This window comes from Crinia signifera, chromosome 12 (genome assembly GCF_055691185.1).
Source record: "Crinia signifera chromosome 12, ASM5569118v1, whole genome shotgun sequence".
NCBI classification, from domain to species: Eukaryota; Metazoa; Chordata; class Amphibia; order Anura; family Myobatrachidae; genus Crinia; species Crinia signifera.
This window is the reverse complement of record NC_139228.1, coordinates 45,809,878-45,832,175: the sequence shown is the minus strand read 5'-3', so window position 1 is coordinate 45,832,175 and position 22,298 is coordinate 45,809,878. Positions and strand designations below refer to the sequence as shown.

General features: G+C 44.3%; 1 protein-coding gene across 8 annotated transcripts in view; it reads left to right on the top strand.

The window, feature by feature from the left end:
* The window catches only part of FUT8 (fucosyltransferase 8), a 315,179-nt gene that overhangs the window by 162,747 nt on the left and 130,134 nt on the right, over nucleotides 1–22,298 (top strand). For 6 of the 8 annotated variants that reach the window (XM_083167148.1, XM_083167141.1, XM_083167143.1 and 3 more), the window contains one exon: nucleotides 15,517–15,703. In XM_083167148.1, the coding sequence (XP_083023274.1) occupies nucleotides 15,517–15,703 (187 nt within the window). The remainder of the gene's footprint in view (nucleotides 1–15,516; nucleotides 15,704–22,298) is intronic. The other 2 variants (XM_083167145.1, XM_083167147.1) reach the window with 1 other exon arrangement.

Below are 22,298 nucleotides of genomic sequence, written 5' to 3'. Positions count from 1 at the left end.
TGTGAGACACCCCCATAAATGATGCCATTTCAAAAACTGCACCCCTCACAGTATTCAAAACAGCATTTTGGAAGTTTGTTAACCCTTTAGGTGTTTCACAGGAATTAAAACAAAGTGTAGGTGAAATTTCAAAATTTCTTTTTTTTTGCAGATTTGCAATTTTAATACATTTTTATAAGGAACACAGTACATTTTACTAGAGAAATGTGACTAAAAATTGATTCCCCCAATTCTTTGGTTTTCATAAATATCCTATATGTGGCCCTAGTGTGCACGGTGACCAAACCACAGGCTTCATAATAGAAGGAGCACCTACTTGATTTTGGAGCCTCCTTTTTATGAGATTATTTTTTAGGCACCATGTAGGTTTCAAGGCACCATAAGATGCTAAAAGTTAGGAACCCCCCCACAAGTGACCCCATTTTGCAAACTACACCCCTCAGGGAATTTATCTAGGGGTATAGTGTACATTTCAAACCCCCAGGGGTTTCACCAATTGTGGTACAACTGGGCAGTGAAAATGAAAAATTATTTTTTTTACACAAAAATGCAGTTCTGGCTCCAAATTTGTCATTTTCAGAAGGTATGAAGGAGACAAAGCACCCCAAAATCTGTGCCCCAATTTCTCCCGAGTACGGCAATGCCTCACATGTGACCAAAAAATACCAGTTGGGTGCATGGCAGGACTCAGAAGGGAAGGAGTGATTTTTGGATTTTGCAGCTCAGATTCTGGTGGAATTTTGGTGGGTGCTATGTCGCATTAGCAAGACCCCCCAAGCACCAATACAGTGGAACCCCCCCACAAGTCACCCCATTTTGCAAACTACACCCCTCAGGGAATTCATCTAGGGGTATAGTGTACATTTCAAACCCCCAGGGGTTTCACCAATTTTGATACAAGTGGGCAGTGAAAATGAAAAATTACATTTTTTTACACAAAAATGCAGTTCTGGCTCAAAATTTTTCATTTTCAGAAGGTATGAAGGAGAAAAAGCACCCCAAAATCTGTGCCCCAATTTCTCCCGAGTACGGCAATGCCTCACATGTGACCAAAAAATACCAGTTGGGTGCATGGCAGGACTCAGAAGGGAAGGAGTGATTTTTGGATTTTGCAGCACAGATTCTGGTGGAATGAATGGTGGGTGCTATGTTGCACCAATACAGTGGAACCCCCCCACAAGTCACCCCATTTTGCAAAGTACACCCCTCAGGGAATTCATCTATGGGTATAGTGTACATTTCAAACCCCCAGGGGTTTCACCAATTTTGATACAAGTGGGCAGTGAAAATGAAAAATTACATTTTTTTACACAAAAATGCAGTTCTGGCTCAAAATTTTTCATTTTCAGAAGGTATGAAGGAGAAAAAGCACCCCAAAATATGTGCCCCAATTTCTCCCGAGTACGGCAATGCCTCACATGTGACCAAAAAATACCAGTTGGGTGCATGGCAGGACTCAGAACGGAAGGAGTGATTTTTGGATTTTGCGGCTCAGATTCTGGTGGAATTTTGGTGGGTGCTATGTCGCATTAGCAAGACCCCCCAAGCACCAATACAGTGGAACCCCCCCACAAGTCACCCCATTTTGAAAACTACACCCCTCAGGGAATTCATCTAGGGGTATAGTGTACATTTCAAACCCCCAGGGGTTTCACCAATTTTGATACAAGTGGGCAGTGAAAATGAAAAATTACATTTTTTTACACAAAAATGCAGTTCTGGCTCAAAATTTTTCATTTTCAGAAGGTATGAAGGAGAAAAAGCACCCCAAAATCTGTGCCCCAATTTCTCCCGAGTACGGCAATGCCTCACATGTGACCAAAAAATACCAGTTGGGTGCATGGCAGGACTCAGAAGGGAAGGAGTGATTTTTGGATTTTGCAGCACAGATTCTGGTGGAATGAATGGTGGGTGCTATGTTGCACCAATACAGTGGAACCCCCCCACAAGTCACCCCATTTTGCAAAGTACACCCCTCAGGGAATTCATCTAGGGGTATAGTGTACATTTCAAACCCCCAGGGGTTTCACCAATTTTGATACAAGTGGGCAGTGAAAATGAAAAATTACATTTTTTTACACAAAAATGCAGTTCTGGCTCAAAATTTTTCATTTTCAGAAGGTATGAAGGAGAAAAAGCACCCCAAAATATGTGCCCCAATTTCTCCCGAGTACGGCAATGCCTCACATGTGACCAAAAAATACCAGTTGGGTGCATGGCAGGACTCAGAACGGAAGGAGTGATTTTTGGATTTTGCGGCTCAGATTCTGGTGGAATTTTGGTGGGTGCTATGTCGCATTAGCAAGACCCCCCAAGCACCAATACAGTGGAACCCCCCCACAAGTCACCCCATTTTGAAAACTACACCCCTCAGGGAATTCATCTAGGGGTATAGTGTACATTTCAAACCCCCAGGGGTTTCACCAATTTTGATACAAGTGGGCAGTGAACATGAAAAATTACATTTTTTTACACAAAAATGCAGTTCTGGCTCAAAATTTTTCATTTTCAGAAGGTATGAAGGAGAAAAAGCACCCCAAAATATGTGCCCCAATTTCTCCCGAGTACGGCAATGCCTCACATGTGACCAAAAAATACCAGTTGGGTGCATGGCAGGACTCAGAACGGAAGGAGTGATTTTTGGATTTTGCGGCTCAGATTCTGGTGGAATTTTGGTGGGTGCTATGTCGCATTAGCAAGACCCCCCAAGCACCAATACAGTGGAACCCCCCCACAAGTGACCCCATTTTGCAAACTACACCCCTCAGGGAATTCATCTAGGGGTATAGTGTACATTTCAAACCCCCAGGGGTTTCACCAATTTTGATACAAGTGGGCAGTGAACATGAAAAATTACATTTTTTTACACAAAAATGCAGTTCTGGCTCAAAATTTTTCATTTTCAGAAGGTATGAAGGAGAAAAAGCACCCCAAAATATGTGCCCCAATTTCTCCCGAGTACGGCAATGCCTCACATGTGACCAAAAAATACCAGTTGGGTGCATGGCAGGACTCAGAACGGAAGGAGTGATTTTTGGATTTTGCGGCTCAGATTCTGGTGGAATTTTGGTGGGTGCTATGTCGCATTAGCAAGACCCCCCAAGCACCAATACAGTGGAACCCCCCCACAAGTCACCCCATTTTGCAAACTACACCCCTCAGGGAATTCATCTAGGGGTATAGTGTACATTTCAAACCCCCAGGGGTTTCACCAATTTTGATACAAGTGGGCAGTGAAAAAGAAAAATTACATTTTTTACACAAAAATGCAGTTCTGGCTCAAAATTTTTCATTTTCAGAAGGTATGAAGGAGAAAAAGCACCCCAAAATCTGTGCCCCAATTTCTCCCGAGTACGGCAATGCCTCACATGTGACCAAAAAATACCAGTTGGGTGCATGGCAGGACTCAGAAGGGAAGGAGTGATTTTTGGATTTTGCAGCACATATTCTGGTGGAATGAATGGTGGGTGCTATGTTGCACCAATACAGTGGAACCCCCCCACAAGTCACCCCATTTTGCAAACTACACCCCTCAGGGAATTCATCTAGGGGTATAGTGTACATTTAAAACCCCCAGGGGTTTCACCAATTTTGATACAAGTGGGCAGTGAAAATGAAAAATTACATTTTTTTACACAAAAATGCAGTTCTGGCTCAAAATTTTTCATTTTCAGAAGGTATGAAGGAGAAAAAGCACCCCAAAATATGTGCCCCAATTTCTCCCGAGTACGGCAATGCCTCATGTGTGACCAAAAAGTGGCAGGACTCAGAAGGGAAGGAGTGATATTTGGATTTTGCAGCACAAATTCTGGTGGAATGATGGTGGGTGCTATGTCGCATTAGCAAGACCCCCAAAGCACCAATACAGTGGAACCCCCCCACAAGTGACCCCATTTTGCAAACTACACCCCTCAGGGAATTCATCTAGGGGTATAGTGTACATTTCAAACCCCCAGGGGTTTCACCAATTTTGATACAAGTGGGCAGTGAACATGAAAAATTACATTTTTTTACACAAAAATGCAGTTCTGGCTCAAAATTTTTCATTTTCACAAGGAATGAAGGAGACAAAGCACCCCAAAATATGTGCCCCAATTTCTCCCGAGTACGGCAATGCCTCACATGTGACCAAAAAATACCAGTTGGGTGCATGGCAGGACTCAGAAGGGAAGGAGTGATTTTTGGATTTTGCGGCTCAGATTCTGGTGGAATGAATGGTGGGTGCTATGTGGCATTAGCAAGACCCCCGAAGCACGGTGAAATTATGAACCTAATATTCCATAGATGTGTGGTATATTTTAAAACACTCCTTTATACATAGGCCGGGTTTGTCGGGGCAAGTGTCACACTGGAAAATAGTTTGCTTTCTTATTACCTTTTTATAGCAAACTTTGCACCTTTTTTGTGTCCTGCCCTTTTTTCCAGTGGAGGGGATTTCATCAGGAAAATGCTGCCCTGGTACAATACGGGGGCCAGTACTAGAAGTACTGGGGCCCTCTGCCTGCTGGTTCCCAAATATTAGGCCCTTTATGACTTCCTCTTGAAAGTGCATAAATGTCCCCCTCTGGCCGGTAGAACGGAATAGCACGTAAGCGTTATACAGTGCCATCTGGATGATATACACGGCCACCTTCTTGTACCAGATTTTTGTTTTCCGCAGGGCACTGTACGGCTTCAGTACCTGATCTGAAAGATCCACTCCGCCCATGTACCTATTGTAATCCAGGATACAATTAGGTTTTGAGGTGTGGGTACTGGTACCTCGTACAGGGACGGAGGTGGTACTGTCTCCGTGAATTGTTGTCAGTATAAGGACATCCCTCTTGTCCTTATATTTGACCAACAACATATTTTCGGTGCATATTCCCCTGCTTTCACCCCTTCTCATTACTTGGGCAATGTGCGTTTTTGGGAGGCCTCTTTGGTTCTTGCGCACAGTACCGCAAGCTGCTGTACCTCTTGAACCAAGGGCCTTAAACAGGGGGATGCTGGTGTAAAAGTTATCCACATAGAGGTGATAACCTTTATCCAGGAAGGGGTGCACTAAATCCCAGACAATTTTCCCACTAACACCTACGAGGGAGGGGGGGCATTCTGGCGGTTGAATTCTTGAATCCTTCCCTTCATAAACCCTAAACCTGTGGGTGTACCCTGAGGTGCTTTCACACAGTTTATACATTTTTATGCCATACCTTGCCCTCTTACTGGGAAGGTACTGGCGGAATTTAACCCTTCCTTTAAAATGTATAAGGGACTCGTCGATACAAATAAATTTTTCTGGGATGTACACCTCTTCAAATTTGGCACTGAAATGATCAATGACCGGCCTGACTTTGAATAGCCGGTCAAAGGTGGGATCATCTCTGGGTGGGCACTGTGCATTATCGGTGTAATGTATAAATTTAAGAATTGTCTCAAATCGAGTCCGGGGCATGGCCATACGGTAAAATGGAGTACTGTACAGAACATCTGTACTCCAATATTGCCTAATTTCTGGCTTTTTTACTATGCCCATATGAAACACCAGACCCCAAAACGTCATCATCTCTACTGCATCTACAGGGGTCCACCTAGCAAATGATGACGTGGGGTTTTGAGCAATAAACTGCTGGGCATATAAATTAGTTTGGTCCACCATTAAATTTATAAAATCATCAGAGAAAAATAATTTGAAAAAGTCAATTTCTCTGAGACCTGTGGAATCAAATTGGATTCCTGGCATGGCCAAAAACTCAGGAACCTGGGGCTCAAAATTGTCTGGTGGTGGGGTCCATACGAGATCAATTATTGGGGGGGGGGGTCTCAGCTGATCTACGGGGGCGTCTTTGAGGGGGTCCCTCATCACCAGAGGAGGAAGAGGAGCTTAAGGCGAATCCTTCAAATTCCCCGCTTGCATCACTGCCTGTGTCAGAGTCAGAGGCAAGCATGGCATATGCCTCCTCCACTGAATACATTCTCCTGGATGACTGGGAGGACATTTGGGAGGACATTTGGGATGCCATTTTTATTTTTGTGTTACAGGTAGTGAAATGTTTCAACACGTGTATAGTGTAGGGGGGGGTACAAACTTTATTTCAACCCGGGGGGTATGTAGGTTGTAGTGTGTATGTAGTGTGCAGGAAAAAAAAATACTTTATACAAAAAAAAAAAATGGAGGGGTTAAAAAAAAAAAAAAATTGAAGGGGTTAAAAAAAAAAAATTGAAGGGGTTAAAAAAAAAAATTGAAGGGGTTAAAAAAAAAAAAAAAAAAGGTCCTGCGCCAAAAATTGAGCACAGATGTTGGTCAGTAACGTCTGTCACTGAACAGCGCTCAAAGGCAACAGGAATTTGATCAAAAAAAAAAATATATAGATCAACCCTGTGCCGAAAAAGATGATCAGTGATGTACGTCACTGATCAGCGCACAGCGGCCACAGGACACCCACAAAATCACAGTGTGTGTAAAAAAAAATTAAAAAAAGACCCCACAGCACACACACAAAAAAAAAAGGTGATCAGTGATGCGACACTGATTACCAGTGAGGTGCAGCAGGTGCACAACCTTTGGTGCAACTGACAGGTATATATAAAAAAAAAAAAACCTCTGTACCCCCAAAAAAGTTGCTGATCACCTCAGATATAGTGATCAGCACAAAAGGCGGGGGCAGCAGCCAAAAAATTTAGCACTCTCTATCACTCTCTGTCACTATCTCTCTCTATCTCTCTATCTCTCACTATCTATCACTCTATGACACTGCAGCAGCAGCACTGACAGGTATATCTATATATAAAAAAAAACCTGCGCCCCCAAAAAGTTGCTGATCAGTTAATTTATACTGATCAGCACAAAAGGAGGGGGCAGCAGTCAGTTATATCAAAAATATATAGCACAATCTGTCACTATCTCTCTCTATCTCTCTCTCTCTATCTCTCTCTATCTCTCTATAACTATCACACTGCAGCAGCACAAAATATAGCACTCTGTCACTAGGCCTCTCTATCTATCTCTCTCTCTCTATCTCTCTCTCTCTATCTATAACTATATCACACTGCAGCAGCACAAAATATAGCACTCTCTGACACTATCTCTCTCTCTATCTCTCTCTATCTCTCTCTATCTCTCTATAACTATCACACTGCAGCAGCACAAAATATAGCACTCTGTCACTAGGCCTCTCTATCTATCTCTCTCTCTCTATCTCTCTCTCTCTATCTATAACTAGATCACACTGCAGCAGCACAAAATATAGCACTCTCTGACACTATCTCTCTCTCTATCTCTCTCTATCTCTCTCTATCTCTCTCTATCTCTCTCTATCTCTCTATCTATCTCTCTCTATCTATCTCTCTCTATCTAGCTAGTACACTGCAGCAGCACAATTTCACAGGAAGGCACAAGTAGTAACAGGATCCAGGAAGCAGTGATGAAGCAGCGATCAGGTAAGTATGGAGTATGGAGCAAGCTATGGAGCAAGGTTCTGGTCAGTATGGCGGCAGGGAGGTACGGTGACCGCACTGCACGCTATTCCAGACCGGAATGGCGTCTGCAGTGCAGTCACCGTTAGTTTAAATCCCCCTCCTTGGCTGTGATTGGTCCGTCGGTCCGACGAACCAATCACGGCCTTTGGGGGCGGGCGGGGTGCGGTGGGGTGACACCAGTGTCACCCTTACACCCCGCGGTGATTGGTGCTGTACTTTACAGCACCAATCACCTCTGATCCCGTGTCACCGGCGAACGTTATTCGCCGGTGACACAGGAAAACGCTGTAATTGGCTGTTCACACTGAACAGCCAATCACAGCGATCGCCGACGGGGGGGCGGCATCGCAGCCCCCCCGGGGCATGCACGGACATGTCTGCTGTCAGGGACAGCAGACATGTTGAAACTGTCACCGCGTCTATAGACGCGGTGACAGTTAAATGCCATGACGTACATTTACGCCATGTGTCGGGAAGTACTTCCCGACCATGACGTAAATGTACGTCAAATGTCGGGAAGGGGTTAATAGAAGCACACGTTCACTGAGACACTGCTAAGCTTTAAGGGTATATGAAAACAGACATATTCTGTGATAAGTGCTGTACCTCCTACTTGATCAATTAATATGACTGTCTGCTCTTTCGGGTCCGTTTGGGAACATCCCCTCACTGGAAGACATTTACTGTATAATTGAACTATTTTGAATTATACCCCTGAAGAAGTCCTGTAAGAGGTTAAAAAACGTAGGGTCAATGCTCTAACTGCCTATCTGATGATAAACTAGATTATGATCTCACACCCGTAAAGGTGTAGGTTGCAATTTTATGCCATTTCTTCTATTCTGGTTCTGGTTACTGAAACACTCTGTTTGAATGTTTGTGAATTAATTGGTTTGCATTAAAAAATGTAAATAAAATTAAATGTATATATTCTAATAAACTGTACAGGTATCTAAAAGCAGTTAAGAAGTTGAATTATTGGGTGACTTATTTTAACCCCTTCCTGACACAGCCAGTTTTTGCCTTCCTGACAGAGCCCTTTTTTTCAAATCTGACATGTAGCACTTAAGTGGGGATAACTTTTTTTTGCTTTTACTTATCCCAGTGATTCTGAGAGTGTTTTCTCGTGACACATTGTACTTCAAATTAGTGGTAAATTTGGGTCGATACAGTCTGTGTTTTTTTTGAAAAATACCAAAATGTCGTAAAAAAATTGAAAATTTAGCAATTTGCAAAATGTTAAATTTTCTGCTTGTGAGACAAATAATCATACCACTCAAAATAGTTAATAACTAACATAGACCATATGTCTACTTTATGTTTCCATCATTATTTCAACTTCCTTTTAATTTTTTTGGACACTAGGAGGCTTAAAATATGAATAGCAAATTCTCAAATTTTCAAGAAAATTTCAAACACTGATTTTTTTAGGGACCAGTTCAGTTCTGATGTGACTTTGAGGGACTTGTATGTGAGACACCCCCATAAATGATGCCATTTCAAAAACTGCACCCCTCACAGTATTCAAAACAGCATTTTGGAAGTTTGTTAACCCTTTAGGTGTTTCACAGGAATTAAAACAAAGTGTAGGTGAAATTTCAAAATTTCATTTTTTTTGCAGATTTTCAATTTTAATACATTTTTCTAAGGAACACAGTAGATTTTACTAGAGAAATGTGACTAAAAATTGATTCCCCCAATTCTTTTGTTTTCATAAATATCCTATATGTGGCCCTAGTGTGCACGTTGACCAAACCACAGGCTTCATAATAGAAGGAGCACCTACTTGATTTTGGAGCCTCCTTTTTATGAGATTATTTTTTAGGCACCATGTAGGTTTCTAGGCACCATAAGATGCTAAAAGTTAGGAACCCCCCCCACAAGTGACCCCATTTTGCAAACTACTCCCCTCAGGGAATTCATCTAGGGGTATAATGTTCATTTCAAACCCCCAGGGGTTTCACCAATTGTGGTACAACTGGGCAGTGAAAATTAAAAATTTAATTTTTTACACAAAAATGCAGTTCTGGCTCAAAATTTTTCATTTTCACAAGGAATGAAGGAGAAAAAGCACCCCAAAATCTGTGCCCCAATTTCTCCCGAGTACGGCAATGCCTCACATGTGACCAAAAAATACCATTTGGGTGCATGGCAGGACTCAGAATTCTGGTGGAATGAATGGTGGGTGCTATGTGGCATTAGCAAGACCCCCGAAGCACGGTGAAATGATGAACCTAATAATCCATAGATGTGTGGTATATTTTAAAACACTCCTTTATACATAGGCCGGGTTTGTCGGGGCAAGTGTCACACTGGAAAATAGTTTGCTTTCTTATTCCCTTTTTATAGCAAACTTTGCACCTTTTTTGTGTCCTGCCCTTTTTTCCAGTGGAGGGGATTTCATCAGGAAAATGCTGCCCTGGTACAATACGGGGGCCAGTACTAGAAGTACTGGGGCCCTCTGCCTGCTGGTTCCCAAATATTAGGCTCTTTATGACTTCCTCTTGAAAGTGCATAAATGTCCCCCTCTGGCTGGTAGAACGGAATAGCACGTAAGCGTTATACAGTGCCATCTGGATGATATACACGGCCAACTTCTTGTACCAGATTTTTGTTTTCCGCAGGGCACTGTACGGCTTTAGTACCTGATCTGAAAGATCCACTCCGCCCATGTACTTATTGTAATCCAGGATACAATTAGGTTTTGAGGTGTGGGTACTGGTACCTCGTACAGGGACGGAGGTGGTACTGTCTCCGTGAATTGTTGTCAGTATAAGGACATCCCTCTTGTCCTTATATTTGACCAACAACATATTTTCGGTGGATTGTGCCCTGCTTTCACCCCTTCTCATTACTTGGGCAATGTGCGTTTTTGGGAGGCCTCTTTGGTTCTTGCGCACAGTACCGCAAGCTGCTGTACCTCTTGAACCAAGGGCCTTAAACAGGGGGGATGCTAGTGTAAAAGTTATCCACATAGAGGTGATAACCTTTATCCAGGAAGGGGTGCACTAAATCCCAGACAATTTTTCCACTAACACCTATGAGGGAGGGGGGGCATTCTGGCGGTTCAATTCTTGAATCCTTCCCTTCATATACCCTAAACCTGTGAGTGTACCCTGAGGTGCTTTCACACAGCTTATACATTTTTATGCCATACCTTGCCCTCTTACTGGGAAGGTACTGGCGGAATTTAACCCTTCCTTTAAAATGTATAAGGGACTCGTCTATGCAAATGAATTTATCTGGGATGTACATCTCTGGAAATTTGGCACTGAAATGATCAATGACCGGCCTGACTTTGAATAGCCGGTCAAAGGTGGGATCATCTCTGGGTGGGCACTGTGCATTATCGTTGTAATGCAAAAATTTAAGGATTAACTCAAAACGAGTCCGAGTCATGGCCATACGGTAAAGTGGGGTGCTGTACAGAACATCTGTACTCCAATATTGCCTAATTTCTGGCTTTTTTACTATGCCCATATGTAACACCAGACCCCAAAACGTCATCATCTCTACTGCATCTACAGGGGTCCACCTAGCAAATGATGACGTGGGGTTTTGAGCAATAAACTGCTGGGCATATAAATTACTTTGGTCCACCATTAAAATTATAAAATCATCAGAGAAAAATAATTTGAAAAAGTCAATTTCTCTGAGACCTGTTGAATCAAATTGGATTCCAGGGATCGCCAAAGACTCAGGAACCTGGGGCTCAAAATTGTCTGGTGGTGGGGTCCATACGGGATCAATCATTTGGGGGGGGGGGGGTCTCAGCTGCTCTACGGGGGCGTCTTTGAGGGGGTCCCTCATCACTAGAGGAGGAAGAGGAGCTTAAGGCGAATCCTTCAAATTCCCCGCTTGCATCACTGGCTGTGTCAGAGTCAGAGGCAAGCATGGCATATGCCTCCTCCGCTGAATACATTCTTCTGGATGACTGGGATGACATTTGGGATGCCATTTTTATATTTGTGTTTCTGTAAGTGTAATGTTTCAACACGTGTATAGTGTAGGGGGGGTACAAACTTTATTTCAACACCCGGGGTATGTAGTGTGTAGTGTGTATGTAGTGCAGAAAAAAAAATACTTTATACAGGAATTTGATCCCAATAAAAAAAAAAAAAATTAGATCAACCCTGTGGCAAAAATGCTGATCTGTGATGTACGTCACTCAGCAACTTCAAGGCAGCTTTTGGTACAACCTTGAAGGGGTTAAAAAAAAAAAAAAGGTCCTGCGCCAAAAATTGAGCACAGATGTTGGTCAGTAACGTCCGTCACTGAACAGCGCTCAAAGGCAACAGGAATTTGATCCCCCCCCAAAAAAATAGATCATCCCTGTGCCGAAAATGCTGATCAGTGATGTACGTCACTGATCAGCGCTCAGCGGCCACAGGACACCCACAAAAGCAACGTAGGTGTAAAAACAATTTAAAAAAAATAAACCACAGCACTCTCCAAAAAAAAAAAAACAATTTAAAAAAACTGCAGAAAAAAAATTATATCAACCCTGTGCCAAAAATGCTGTTCAGTGATGTACGTCACTGATCAGCGCTCAGCGGCCACAGGACACCCACAAAAGCAACGTGGGTGTAAAAACAAAACCCCACTGCACTCTCCAAAAAAAAAACCTGCAGATCAGTGATGCAGTGATGCAACACTGATTAGCAGTGAGGGGCAGCAGGCACACAACTGTGGGTGCAACCTGACAGGGTATATATAAAAAAAAACCTGCACCCCCAACAAGTTGCTGATCAGTTAATTTATACTGATCAGCACAAAGGGGGGGCATCAGTCAGTTGCACAGGCAGCACAACCTTTGGTGCAACTGACAGGTATATATATATAAAAAAAAAACCTGCACCCCCAAAAAGTTGCTGATCAGCACAAAAGGGGGGGCAGCAGACACAAAATATAGCACTCTCTGTCACTATCTCTCACTATCTCTCACTCTATGACACTGCAGCAGCAGCACACAGAAAGTCACAAGATCCAGGAAGCATCCAGCTGCTGGCAGCACGCTACCAGCGGTGATCAGGTAAGTATCAGGCAAGGATCAGGTCAGTATATCACGACAGATTGGCACGGTGACCGCTCTGCACGCAATTCCAGACCGGAATGGCGTCTGCAGCGCAGTCACCGTTAGTTTAAATCACGCGCCATGGCTGTGATTGGTCCGGCGGTCTGACGGACCACTCACAGCCTTGGGGGGCAGGTGGGGTGAGGTGGGGTGAGGTGTGGTCATCACCGGTGACCCCCTCACGCCCCCTCACACCCGGCGGTGATTGATCCCTGTGTTACCGAGCGTCTGATTCGCCGGTAACACAGGAAAACGCTGCGATTGGCTTTTCACATTGAACAGCCAATCGCAGCGATCGCCGACGGGGGGGAGGCATCGCCGCCCCCCCCGGGCATGCTGGGACATGTCTGCTGTCAGGGACAGCAGACATCGTCCCTCTGTCACCGCGTCCCTAGACGCGGTGACAGTTTAAAGTCATGACGTATATATACGTCATGTGTCGGGAAGTACATCCCGGCCATGACGTGTATATATATACGTCAAATGTCGGGAAGGGGTTAAAAAGGACACAAGAGAAGGAAGAGAAGGTCGACTAAACTAGTAAAACTAGTAAAACGTCTTGAATCACTAGAATACAAAGATAGGTTAACCAGGCTGAATATGTTTTCACTGGAGAAACGGAGGTTGAGAGGTGATATGATTAATATGTTCAAATACAGGATTGGCAATCATATGGGACTGGGAGATGATTTGTTCACTAACAGGCCTATACTTAGGACACACGGGCATGTACTGAGGCTCGAGCAAAATAAATTCCGTACTGAATTAAGAATTGTTCACCATTAGAGCAGTAAAATTCTGGAACCCAAATTCTGGTGGGGGTGGTTACAGCAACTACCGTTAATGAATTTAAATCAAAACTGGATACATTTTTTAACACCTAAAGCAATTAACCTTACATGATTAGGGGAGTGCCTGGATGATCTGCTTTCTTTTCAAATATATTCAACACTTTAATAGGGTTAAGCCCATGAATACCCAAATGATAACAAAACTTTATATAACTTAAAAATATGTTTACTTAATAACTCACAAAAATTTGGTACATTCAGATTAAATACAGAATATGCAGCTTTGTGGGGTAAAGCTTATTGGAGTCCACTGTTGCCCAAATGTTCAAAAAGCTATATTATACATACATACAACCAGAACCGCATCACTCCAGAAATACTTAACACATTCTCAGAGTAACTTCAACGTTTCAATGCCACACAGAATCACAAGTGACATAATTAGCTCCACCTGTGGATCTTTTAAAATGTGTCTGAATAATGAGTGCACCTGCTGGATGACCTGGAAAACGTGCACTGTTGGGGGTACTTGAGGACCAGGGTTGGGAACCACTGCTTTAAAGAAAAGGTAATAAATATGAAGCACATACTAAAAACTGAAAGTTTAAAATAAAATATCAGCCTCCAGTTTAAAAACAAAATCTGAATACTGATTATATGTTGACACAATGGGCCTTATTCAATGAAATACCGTTTAACCCCTGCAGCGGCCACTCACCCTATTCTACATTACAGGGGAATACTCACTGTCAGAGGACAGCGAGGACTCCCCCAAACAGCGAGCCTTGCGGCTAATGCGGGGAGCCCGCTGTATTTAGCCACGGACCTCGCTGTTTTAGCGGCTTCACATTCCATTTCCTTGTCGCTGCAAAAACCTAGCCACATGGAAACTACATGTGCAGGGGGTCAGTGGACCCTGCAAGCTGTGACAGTGAAGCGGAGATGGGCAGGGAAACCGCACCCCGCCACTGTGCTGATGGGGACGCAGGTGCGTGTGAGACGCTCATGCGTCCCTGTCAGATGGAGCGCCTTTGTGCCAGCTCAGGGAATCTGCCAATTCCCTGAGCTGGCTTAGAGGTGCTCAATCTGTAGATTCTATATGCATGCCTTGCTGTGTGTGTTACAGTGCTGTAGTGTAGAAAGACCTGACGCAGTGTGTCAGGCTGTTATGTATAACACACTTACTTGCATGATGCCCTGATGCCTGCCTCCAAGTCCACTCGCTTCTTTGGTAGAGTTGTCTAGTTGCTGCACCATCTCAGCAGCACACAGGCTGTACTGCTGCTGCGGTGCTGAATTTCTTGGCCTGGTTATAGGCACCTGTCAAGGTATATCTCTAGTCTAGAGGAAGAAAAATGTGCACAGACTGTCACAATATCATCTTGAAATACTGTCACTAATAGTTTCCTGGTCCTCACATTTTCAATGGCTATACCACACACAGCCTGGCAGCCATTGATGATGATTACCATGTATGGCTGATGTACCACACACAGCCAAACATGGTAATCATCAATGGCTGCCAGGCTTTGTACTGTACTAGTATATCATCAATTTCTGGGGGTACAGTGTGTATTACAATTATATGATTTCCTTCCTTTCAAATCAAGGGGGTAACGTCCCTGACCCCTTTTCTAGAAGATAATATAGTATCTGATTGGTCTCCCATAGCAACATTCCATGTGATATAGAACTCCCATCTTAGTAAATTTCCCCCCTTTATGTCAACAAGTTTTATAAAGAATAGACTGTAACCTCCTGTAGGTCATTTACACCACAGGAGATTAGTTGAACTTGACGGACTAATGTGTTTTTTTTGTTTTTTTTTTAACCTCACAAACTGTTACTATGTTACACCCAACCCCTCTAGCACAGGCATGTCCAACCTGCGGCCCTCCAGATGTGCTAAAACTACACATCCCAGAATGCCTTGCCACAATTTGGCTATTAGGGAATGATAGAATGATGGCAATGCATGCTGGGATGTGTAGTTTTAGCACATCTGTAGGGCCGCAGGTTGGACATGCCTGCTCTAGAATGTAAGTTCTAATGAAATTGCCTGTAACAGTTTTGTACATTTTCTATGTGTTCTACAGTATTTCCATCCACCAATATATACAGCCCTATGGAACCTTTGTGGCACCAAATAAATAAAATATAATAATAGCCTGAATGTTAATGATATTATAATAGTCTGTTTTGGAATTTTAGTAGCTGGAATGGGAAAAGATCATGAAATCTTAAGAAGGTCAATTGAAAATGGTGCTAAGGAATTCTGGTATTTAGTCCAAAGTGAAGTGAAGAAGCTCAAACACCTGGAACAAAATGAACTCCAAAGACATGTTGATGAAATACTGATCGACATGGGTGATCAACAAAGGTTTGGACAAGTTTCCTGCTCAGACAGATTGTCGTGTTTCATGCTGTGCTATGTCAATAAATATACTGTTAGAACATACCAATTATTTTGTTTTTGCTATGAGAAATTACATACTAAATTTCTCTTTCAATGGTCTTGGTTACAGAGCTTCCCATTGGGATGTAGGAGGGTCCGCAGGAGCCAGGCACCTATACCAAAGCTTTAGAGAGGTAGGCTCCTCCCACCGCATCCCAGAATCCCCAGTTAATTTTAGGTGCCCTCCGAAGTGGGTGCTATACTGAAGAGGCTGCTGCGCAGGCAAAGATTAGAGATAGGTGTTTTTTATTTTGTTAATTTTACACTTATTAGGTAGGACACAGTGTTGATGATTCTCATAGAATCCTCACACTGCCAGCGCAGCAGGGGCTGACAGAAGCGTGTCCTGTCAGCTCCCTGCGCACGGAGGAGACACTGTCTGCGCTCTCTGTGCGGCGCTTTTAGCTTCTCTTAAGAGGCTGCCTGGGCTCCGGGGTGTCCCTGAACCGGCTTCACACAGGTGAGGGTCATGGGTGACGGGCCCTCCGTTATGGCGGTGGCCATTTTAACGGGGCTTAAAAGCTGAGCTCTTTATAAAAAAAGACAGCAGCTTGTCACAGGGCCTGCGGGCGATTCCAAGTGGTCCCTATTTGAAGGGGAGACACTAGGAATTAGGAGATCCAGCAGTGGGAGCGGCTACTGGGGGTAGTTTGGCGCCAAAACTCCACAGACCCCGCAGCAGCAGGGACAGTTGGTCTCTTCCCTCACTCTGCTTGGCGCCGCTTTGGGAGACGCTGACTGCGGAGCTGAAGCGCTGTTTCTGCCTGAGTGGTGGATTTTCCGGGGCATCGCTACCCCCTTCATCTGGAGAGAGAATTCCAGAGCTTCAGACAGATAAGTGCTGTGATGTATTGATTCAGTACAAAACGCATGTCATTTTGCACTGTGTGAATTGCTTTTTAATGACTGAGCAACAGTATGTAGCTTTGGGGGAGGGAGCCCCATTTACATTGAGCGCGTGCAGTATTTCTGCACTCCAAATTTCCCCTGAACAGATGGCCAAGGGGGCATTGTGCCCTGCTTGCACAGCTGTGAGACCCATGGAAAGTGTACCTCAGAGGGTTGAGCAGGCAGAGACTGCGTGGGCTAGTGCCCTTGGCAGGTCAGTGAATGCCTTAGTGCAATTTTTGGACAAGCAGAGGGATGTTGTGGTATCTTCCCCTAGACCTATGTCATCCTCTCAATAGTCCTCAGGTTCCTTGCCTTTAACTCAAGCAGATCCTGGTTTGCTGCAGGTAATGCAGGATACTGCAAAAGGTATCAGCAGGTTTAATGCTCTGCTGGATAGATTTGACAATGATTCCGAAGGGACTCCTATACAGTATTATTCAGTTTCCTTGTTACCTTTTGATTCAGGGGAGGAAGGAGAGTGCATCTCGGATATTCCCTAGGAGCAGGGTGATGATAATGAGGATACCTCGACCCTTGCTTTTAAACAGGCCTTGAATTTGTCGGAGGAAGATAAATTTCCTTTTAAAGGGGTGTTTAAAAGGCAATGTAGAGAAGCTGTTACCTTCCCAGCAGATGAAGGTTTGCAGGATCTTTTAGAAGGGGCTTGGAAAACGCAAAATAAAAGGCTCCAGATGCCTAAGAGGTTTTTGAGTCTTTATCCTATGCCTGAGGAGCATACAAATCTCTGGGAGAAGGTTCCTGTGGTGGACGCTTCAGTAGCCAGACTTTCAAAAGCTACAGTGCTCCTGGTGCAAGGGGGTGCGGCTTTTAAGGACCCCATAGGTAAGAAGCTTGAAGGAAACCTTAAAGCTCTATTTGAGGGGTGGGATTTACTCTCAGGCCTCTTAAAGCTTCTGCATGGGTTTCAAAAGCCATGATTGTATGGGCAAGTGGTTTGTGTACAATGGTGCACGTAGATCTGGGAGTCTTACTGCTCACTGAAAAATTTAAGGCGGCAGCAGAATATGTCTTAGAGGCTGAGGAAGAAGCTCTTAAGATGGCTTCTAAGGTGTCTGCTATCTCGGTTAATGCCAGAAGAGTCCTGTGGCTCAAAGCATGGGAAGCGGATAATGAGTCTAAAAAGGCATTGGAGGCTTTAGCTTATAAAGGTAAACTGCTGTTTGGTTCTGAGCTGGAGGAAATTATTAAGCAGGCCACGGGGGGGGAAAGTACCTTTATCCCCGCCCCCTCGTCTAAGCAAACCTCTAAGTTCTCAGCCTTTCTGCCTCATTTTGGTCCTCCCCTAGCGTGTCCTTTCGAGGTTAATCTTACAGGGGTAAATTTCAGTCAGGGATAGAAAAAGCCCCAAAGTCTCGCTTTGGCACGTTTCATAAGAAACCGAGCACCAAAGGTGACGAAAAGCCCTCAGCATGACTGCCTGGGGACTTCTCCATCTGTCCTCAGAGTGGGGGGTCGTCTTTTAAGGTTTCGGGAAGTTTGGGCTTTATTGGATCAGGATCCTTGGGTTCTGGACATTGTCTCTCAAGGGTACAAGATCCCTTTCAAGGGTCTTCCTCCTTTTACCCACGCCACTTCCAAAGGAGTCCTGGATCAGGACTGCTCTTTTGGGGGCGGCTCAGTCACTTCTAGAAAAAGGAGTGGTGGTCCCGGTACCACGAGAAGAGAGGAAGAAAGGTTTTTATTCCATTCTTTTCCTAGTGCCCAAGCCAGATGGACCCTTCAGACCCATCCTGAATCTGAAGTCATTAAATCTCCACCTGTGGGTGGATCACTTCAAAATGGAGTCTCTGCGGTCTGTGCTTCTCAGCCTAGACCAGGGAGAATTTTTGGCATCCATGGACATCCAGGACGCATATTTACATGTCCCAATTCATCCGGAGCATCAGTCTCTTCTGCGCTTTGCAATTGGAGACAGACATTACCAGTTTCAGGCACTACCCTTTGGGCTCGCAACGGCTCCAAGGGTATTCACAAAAATGATGTCGGTAATGGCGGCTGTTCTCCGTTTGCGGAGTATTATAGTGATATAGTGATACCTTATTTGGACGATCTGCTGTTTAAAGCGGAATCAGCAGAGACATTACAACAGCATGTAACAGAGGCTATTCAGTTTTTGCAAGCTTAATGGATGACTGTTGAATTTGCAGAAGTCCCAACTGGTCCCTGCCCAAAGGATACAATTCCTAGGAGTCATTCTAGATACACATTTACATCGAGTATACCTACCAGAGGTGAAAGCCAAGGACATTTGTCTCCTGGTATCGTCGATTCTGGAATTGCCGGACCCATCGGTCTGGAAATGTCTGAAGTTGTTGGGCAAGATGGTGGTGACTTTTGAGACTCTGCAGTATGCCAGATTCCATTCTCAAACCTTTCAGTGGAACATTTTTACATCCTGGTCGGGGAACACGCAGACAATGAAAACAGAATTGGTGAAGCTGACTTTGGAAACCAGGTCCTCTCTAAAATGGTGGACGGAGGTGAACTCCCTTCAGAGGGGTTGGTCTCCTCAGTCTTGGGAATGGCTCGTAGTTACTACTGACGCCAGTCTCAGGGGCTGGGGGGGCAGTAGTCCTGGACTTAAGGCTTCAGGGCCTGTGGACCAGAGTAGAGTCAACGCTCCTGATCAATGTTCTAGAGCTTCATGCAGTATGGAAGGGTTTATCCCTGGTGGAAGACCTCCCCATAAGGATTCAGTCGGACAACGCCACGGCTGTGGCATATCTGAATCATCAGGGCGGCACATGCAGCAAGATGGCTATGAGGGCGGTGTCGCGGATTCTTGTGTCGGCCTTATCGGCAGTATTCATACCAGGAGTGCGGAATGTGGAGGCCGACTTCTGGAGCAGAGAAGAACTGCTGGAAGGGGAGTGGGCTTTGTATCAACAGATATTCCAGCAGTTTGTGTCTCGGTGGGGACTCCCGGAGGTGGATTTAATGGCGTCCAGGTTCAACCATCAGGTTCCCAGATTCTTTTCCAGGATAAGAGATCCTCTGGTGTCAGCAGTGGATGCAATGACGGTGCCTTGGTCAGGGAGCCTGGCGTACATTTTTCCACAATTTCCAATGATTGCCATGGTACTGAAGAGGATCCCAAGGGATTACGGTAATACTGATAGCACCAGATTGGCCAAGGAGGTCTTGGTATTCCAGTGTTCAGAGACTATCAGTAGAGTCGTGGTGTCTACCTCGAAGGCCAGACCTTCTAAGTCAAGGTCCGTTTTTACATCAGGATTTAGCTCGGCTAACTTTGAGGGCTTGGCTATTGAAACATTTTGAAGAACAAAGGATTTTCGGAGGCGGTTGTGAATACGATGATCAAAGCTAGAAAGTCTGTGTCTTCTGCTAATTACTACAGGGTCTGGAAGACCTACAGTATATTAGATGGTGTGAATGCCAGAAGTCTCACACTTCTAAATTCAGGCTATCTAAGTTGCTTGAATTCCTTCAGGATGGGTTTTCTTCTGGGCTGAGTCTCCAGTCTCTGAACTATTTTCTTTCAGAGAAGAGTGGCTGTGATTCCGGAGGTGCAAACCTTCCTTCAGGGAGTTACTAGGTTAAAACTCCCATACAAAAAAACGGTGGCACCATGGGATTTGTCTCTGGTGTTGGAGATCCTTCAAAAACCTCTGTTTGAACCGTTAAGGTCGGCTGACCTCAAGTTTCTTACTTGGAAGTTGATATATGTGTTGGCTGTTTCCTCTGCAAAGAGGGTTTCGGAGTTGGGAGCGTTGTCTTGTAAGCCTCCTTCCTTAATTTTTCATGATGATAGGCCTGTCCTGAGAACAGTACCAACATTTTTACCGAAAGTGGTTTCTGCTTTCCATTTAAATCAGGATATTGTTCTTCCTGTGTTTCAACCCCCTGAGGGTTCCAAGAAAAGGGACAAATTAAGAAATTTGGACGTGGTGCGCACCTTGCACATTTATGTGGACAGAGTGAAAGTTTTTCGGAAGACAGATAATTTACTGGTTTTGTATGATGTACACAAGATAGGCTGGACCGCTTCAAAACAGACCATTGTTAGGTGGCTGAGATCAGTTATTGCTTTTGCATATACTAAGGTTGGTAGGCCTGTACCGGCCAGAATAAACGCACATACCACCAGATCTGTTGCTACCTTTTGGGCGGTGCCCCATGGGGCTAGCGCTGAGCAGGTTTGCAGGGCTACCACTTGGTCATCTGTTCACACTTTTGCCAAATTCTATAGCATGGGTCTTCAAACTGTGGCCCTCCAGATGTTGTGAAACTACATGTTCCAACATGCATTGACACATTTTTTCCTATAAGAGCATGCCAAAACTGTCAGGGCATGCTGGGACATGTAGTTCCACAACATCTGGAGGGCCACCGTTTGAAGACCCATGTTCTATAGGTTCTATGAGTTCGCGTCAGAGGACGCATCATTCGGGCGAGCAGTGATGAGAGCTGCAGACCTGAGCATACACTCCCAAAGGACCAGCTCTTGAACGTCCCAATGTGAAGCTGTGTCACCAGGACCATTGAAAGAGAAAAGGGGATTTTTGTAAGAACTTCCTTCGAATCCCTTTCTCTGATATGGTCCTGGTGACACAGCGATCCCTCCCTTACGCTTAGTAAGTATTGCCGTTTTCATGATGTGTCATGTTATGATGGTAAAATTTAAAGTTTGTGCATATAATATGTTCAGGCGTTGTACTGAGTTAATGTATTACAGTGGCTTTGAAAGTTGAACTGAGGATTCTGGGATGCGGTGGGAGGAGCCTGGCTCCTGTGGACCCTCCTACATCCCAATGTGAAGCTGTGTCACCAGGACCATATCAGAGAAAGGGATTTGAACGGTAAAGTGCGTACACGGGGGAGATATATTGCTGAGCACTATATTGCTGAGCAATATAGTGCTCAGCAATATATTGCTCAGTTTATCCTTTTCATCAGCGACCAGAGATGGTCGCTGATGAAAGGGAACCTCTGCTGGCGGTGCCGCAGAGGTAATCAGGTGGACGCAGGAGCAAGCTCTTGCGACCAGCGATCAGAAAGGGGCTGAAAACGGGAGCGCGCACCCGGCGATTTATCGGCGGGGCACACTCCCATCACTGGCAATATGGTCGCCAGCGACCATATTTCCAGTGATTTCAGCCCCTAAGTTCTTACAAAAATCCCTTTATAAGTAGCAGAGTATTCCTGCACTGTGGTGTTATTACTTTATTGTGTAATATATACTGTGTTATATAGCATTACAATTAGAAATTTTCATATATAATGGCTCCAGTAGTGAATGGTGGGGGCACACTAGTTTACATACAAAATTATTTAAATCAATGTTTTGCAGATGTGATCCTCACCCCGCCATGACAGCTCATATGCAACATCATCTATGCATCATTACAGAGATCCTGAAACCATGATCAGTAAGAGGGTGTCTTTTTACAGCCTTCTTTAGGGGGCAAGAAACCACACCCACCGTGTGTTTAAAAAATGTAATGAAGTGTATAGAGATTATAGTATAAAAATATCAAGTACATTTAGCTGAACATATTTGAACAGTGCAGTAATGGAGCGTAAAGTGGTTTTACATAGCAAGCTGATCTAGCACAAGCCCATAGTAACCTTTCATTTCCCTCTTGAC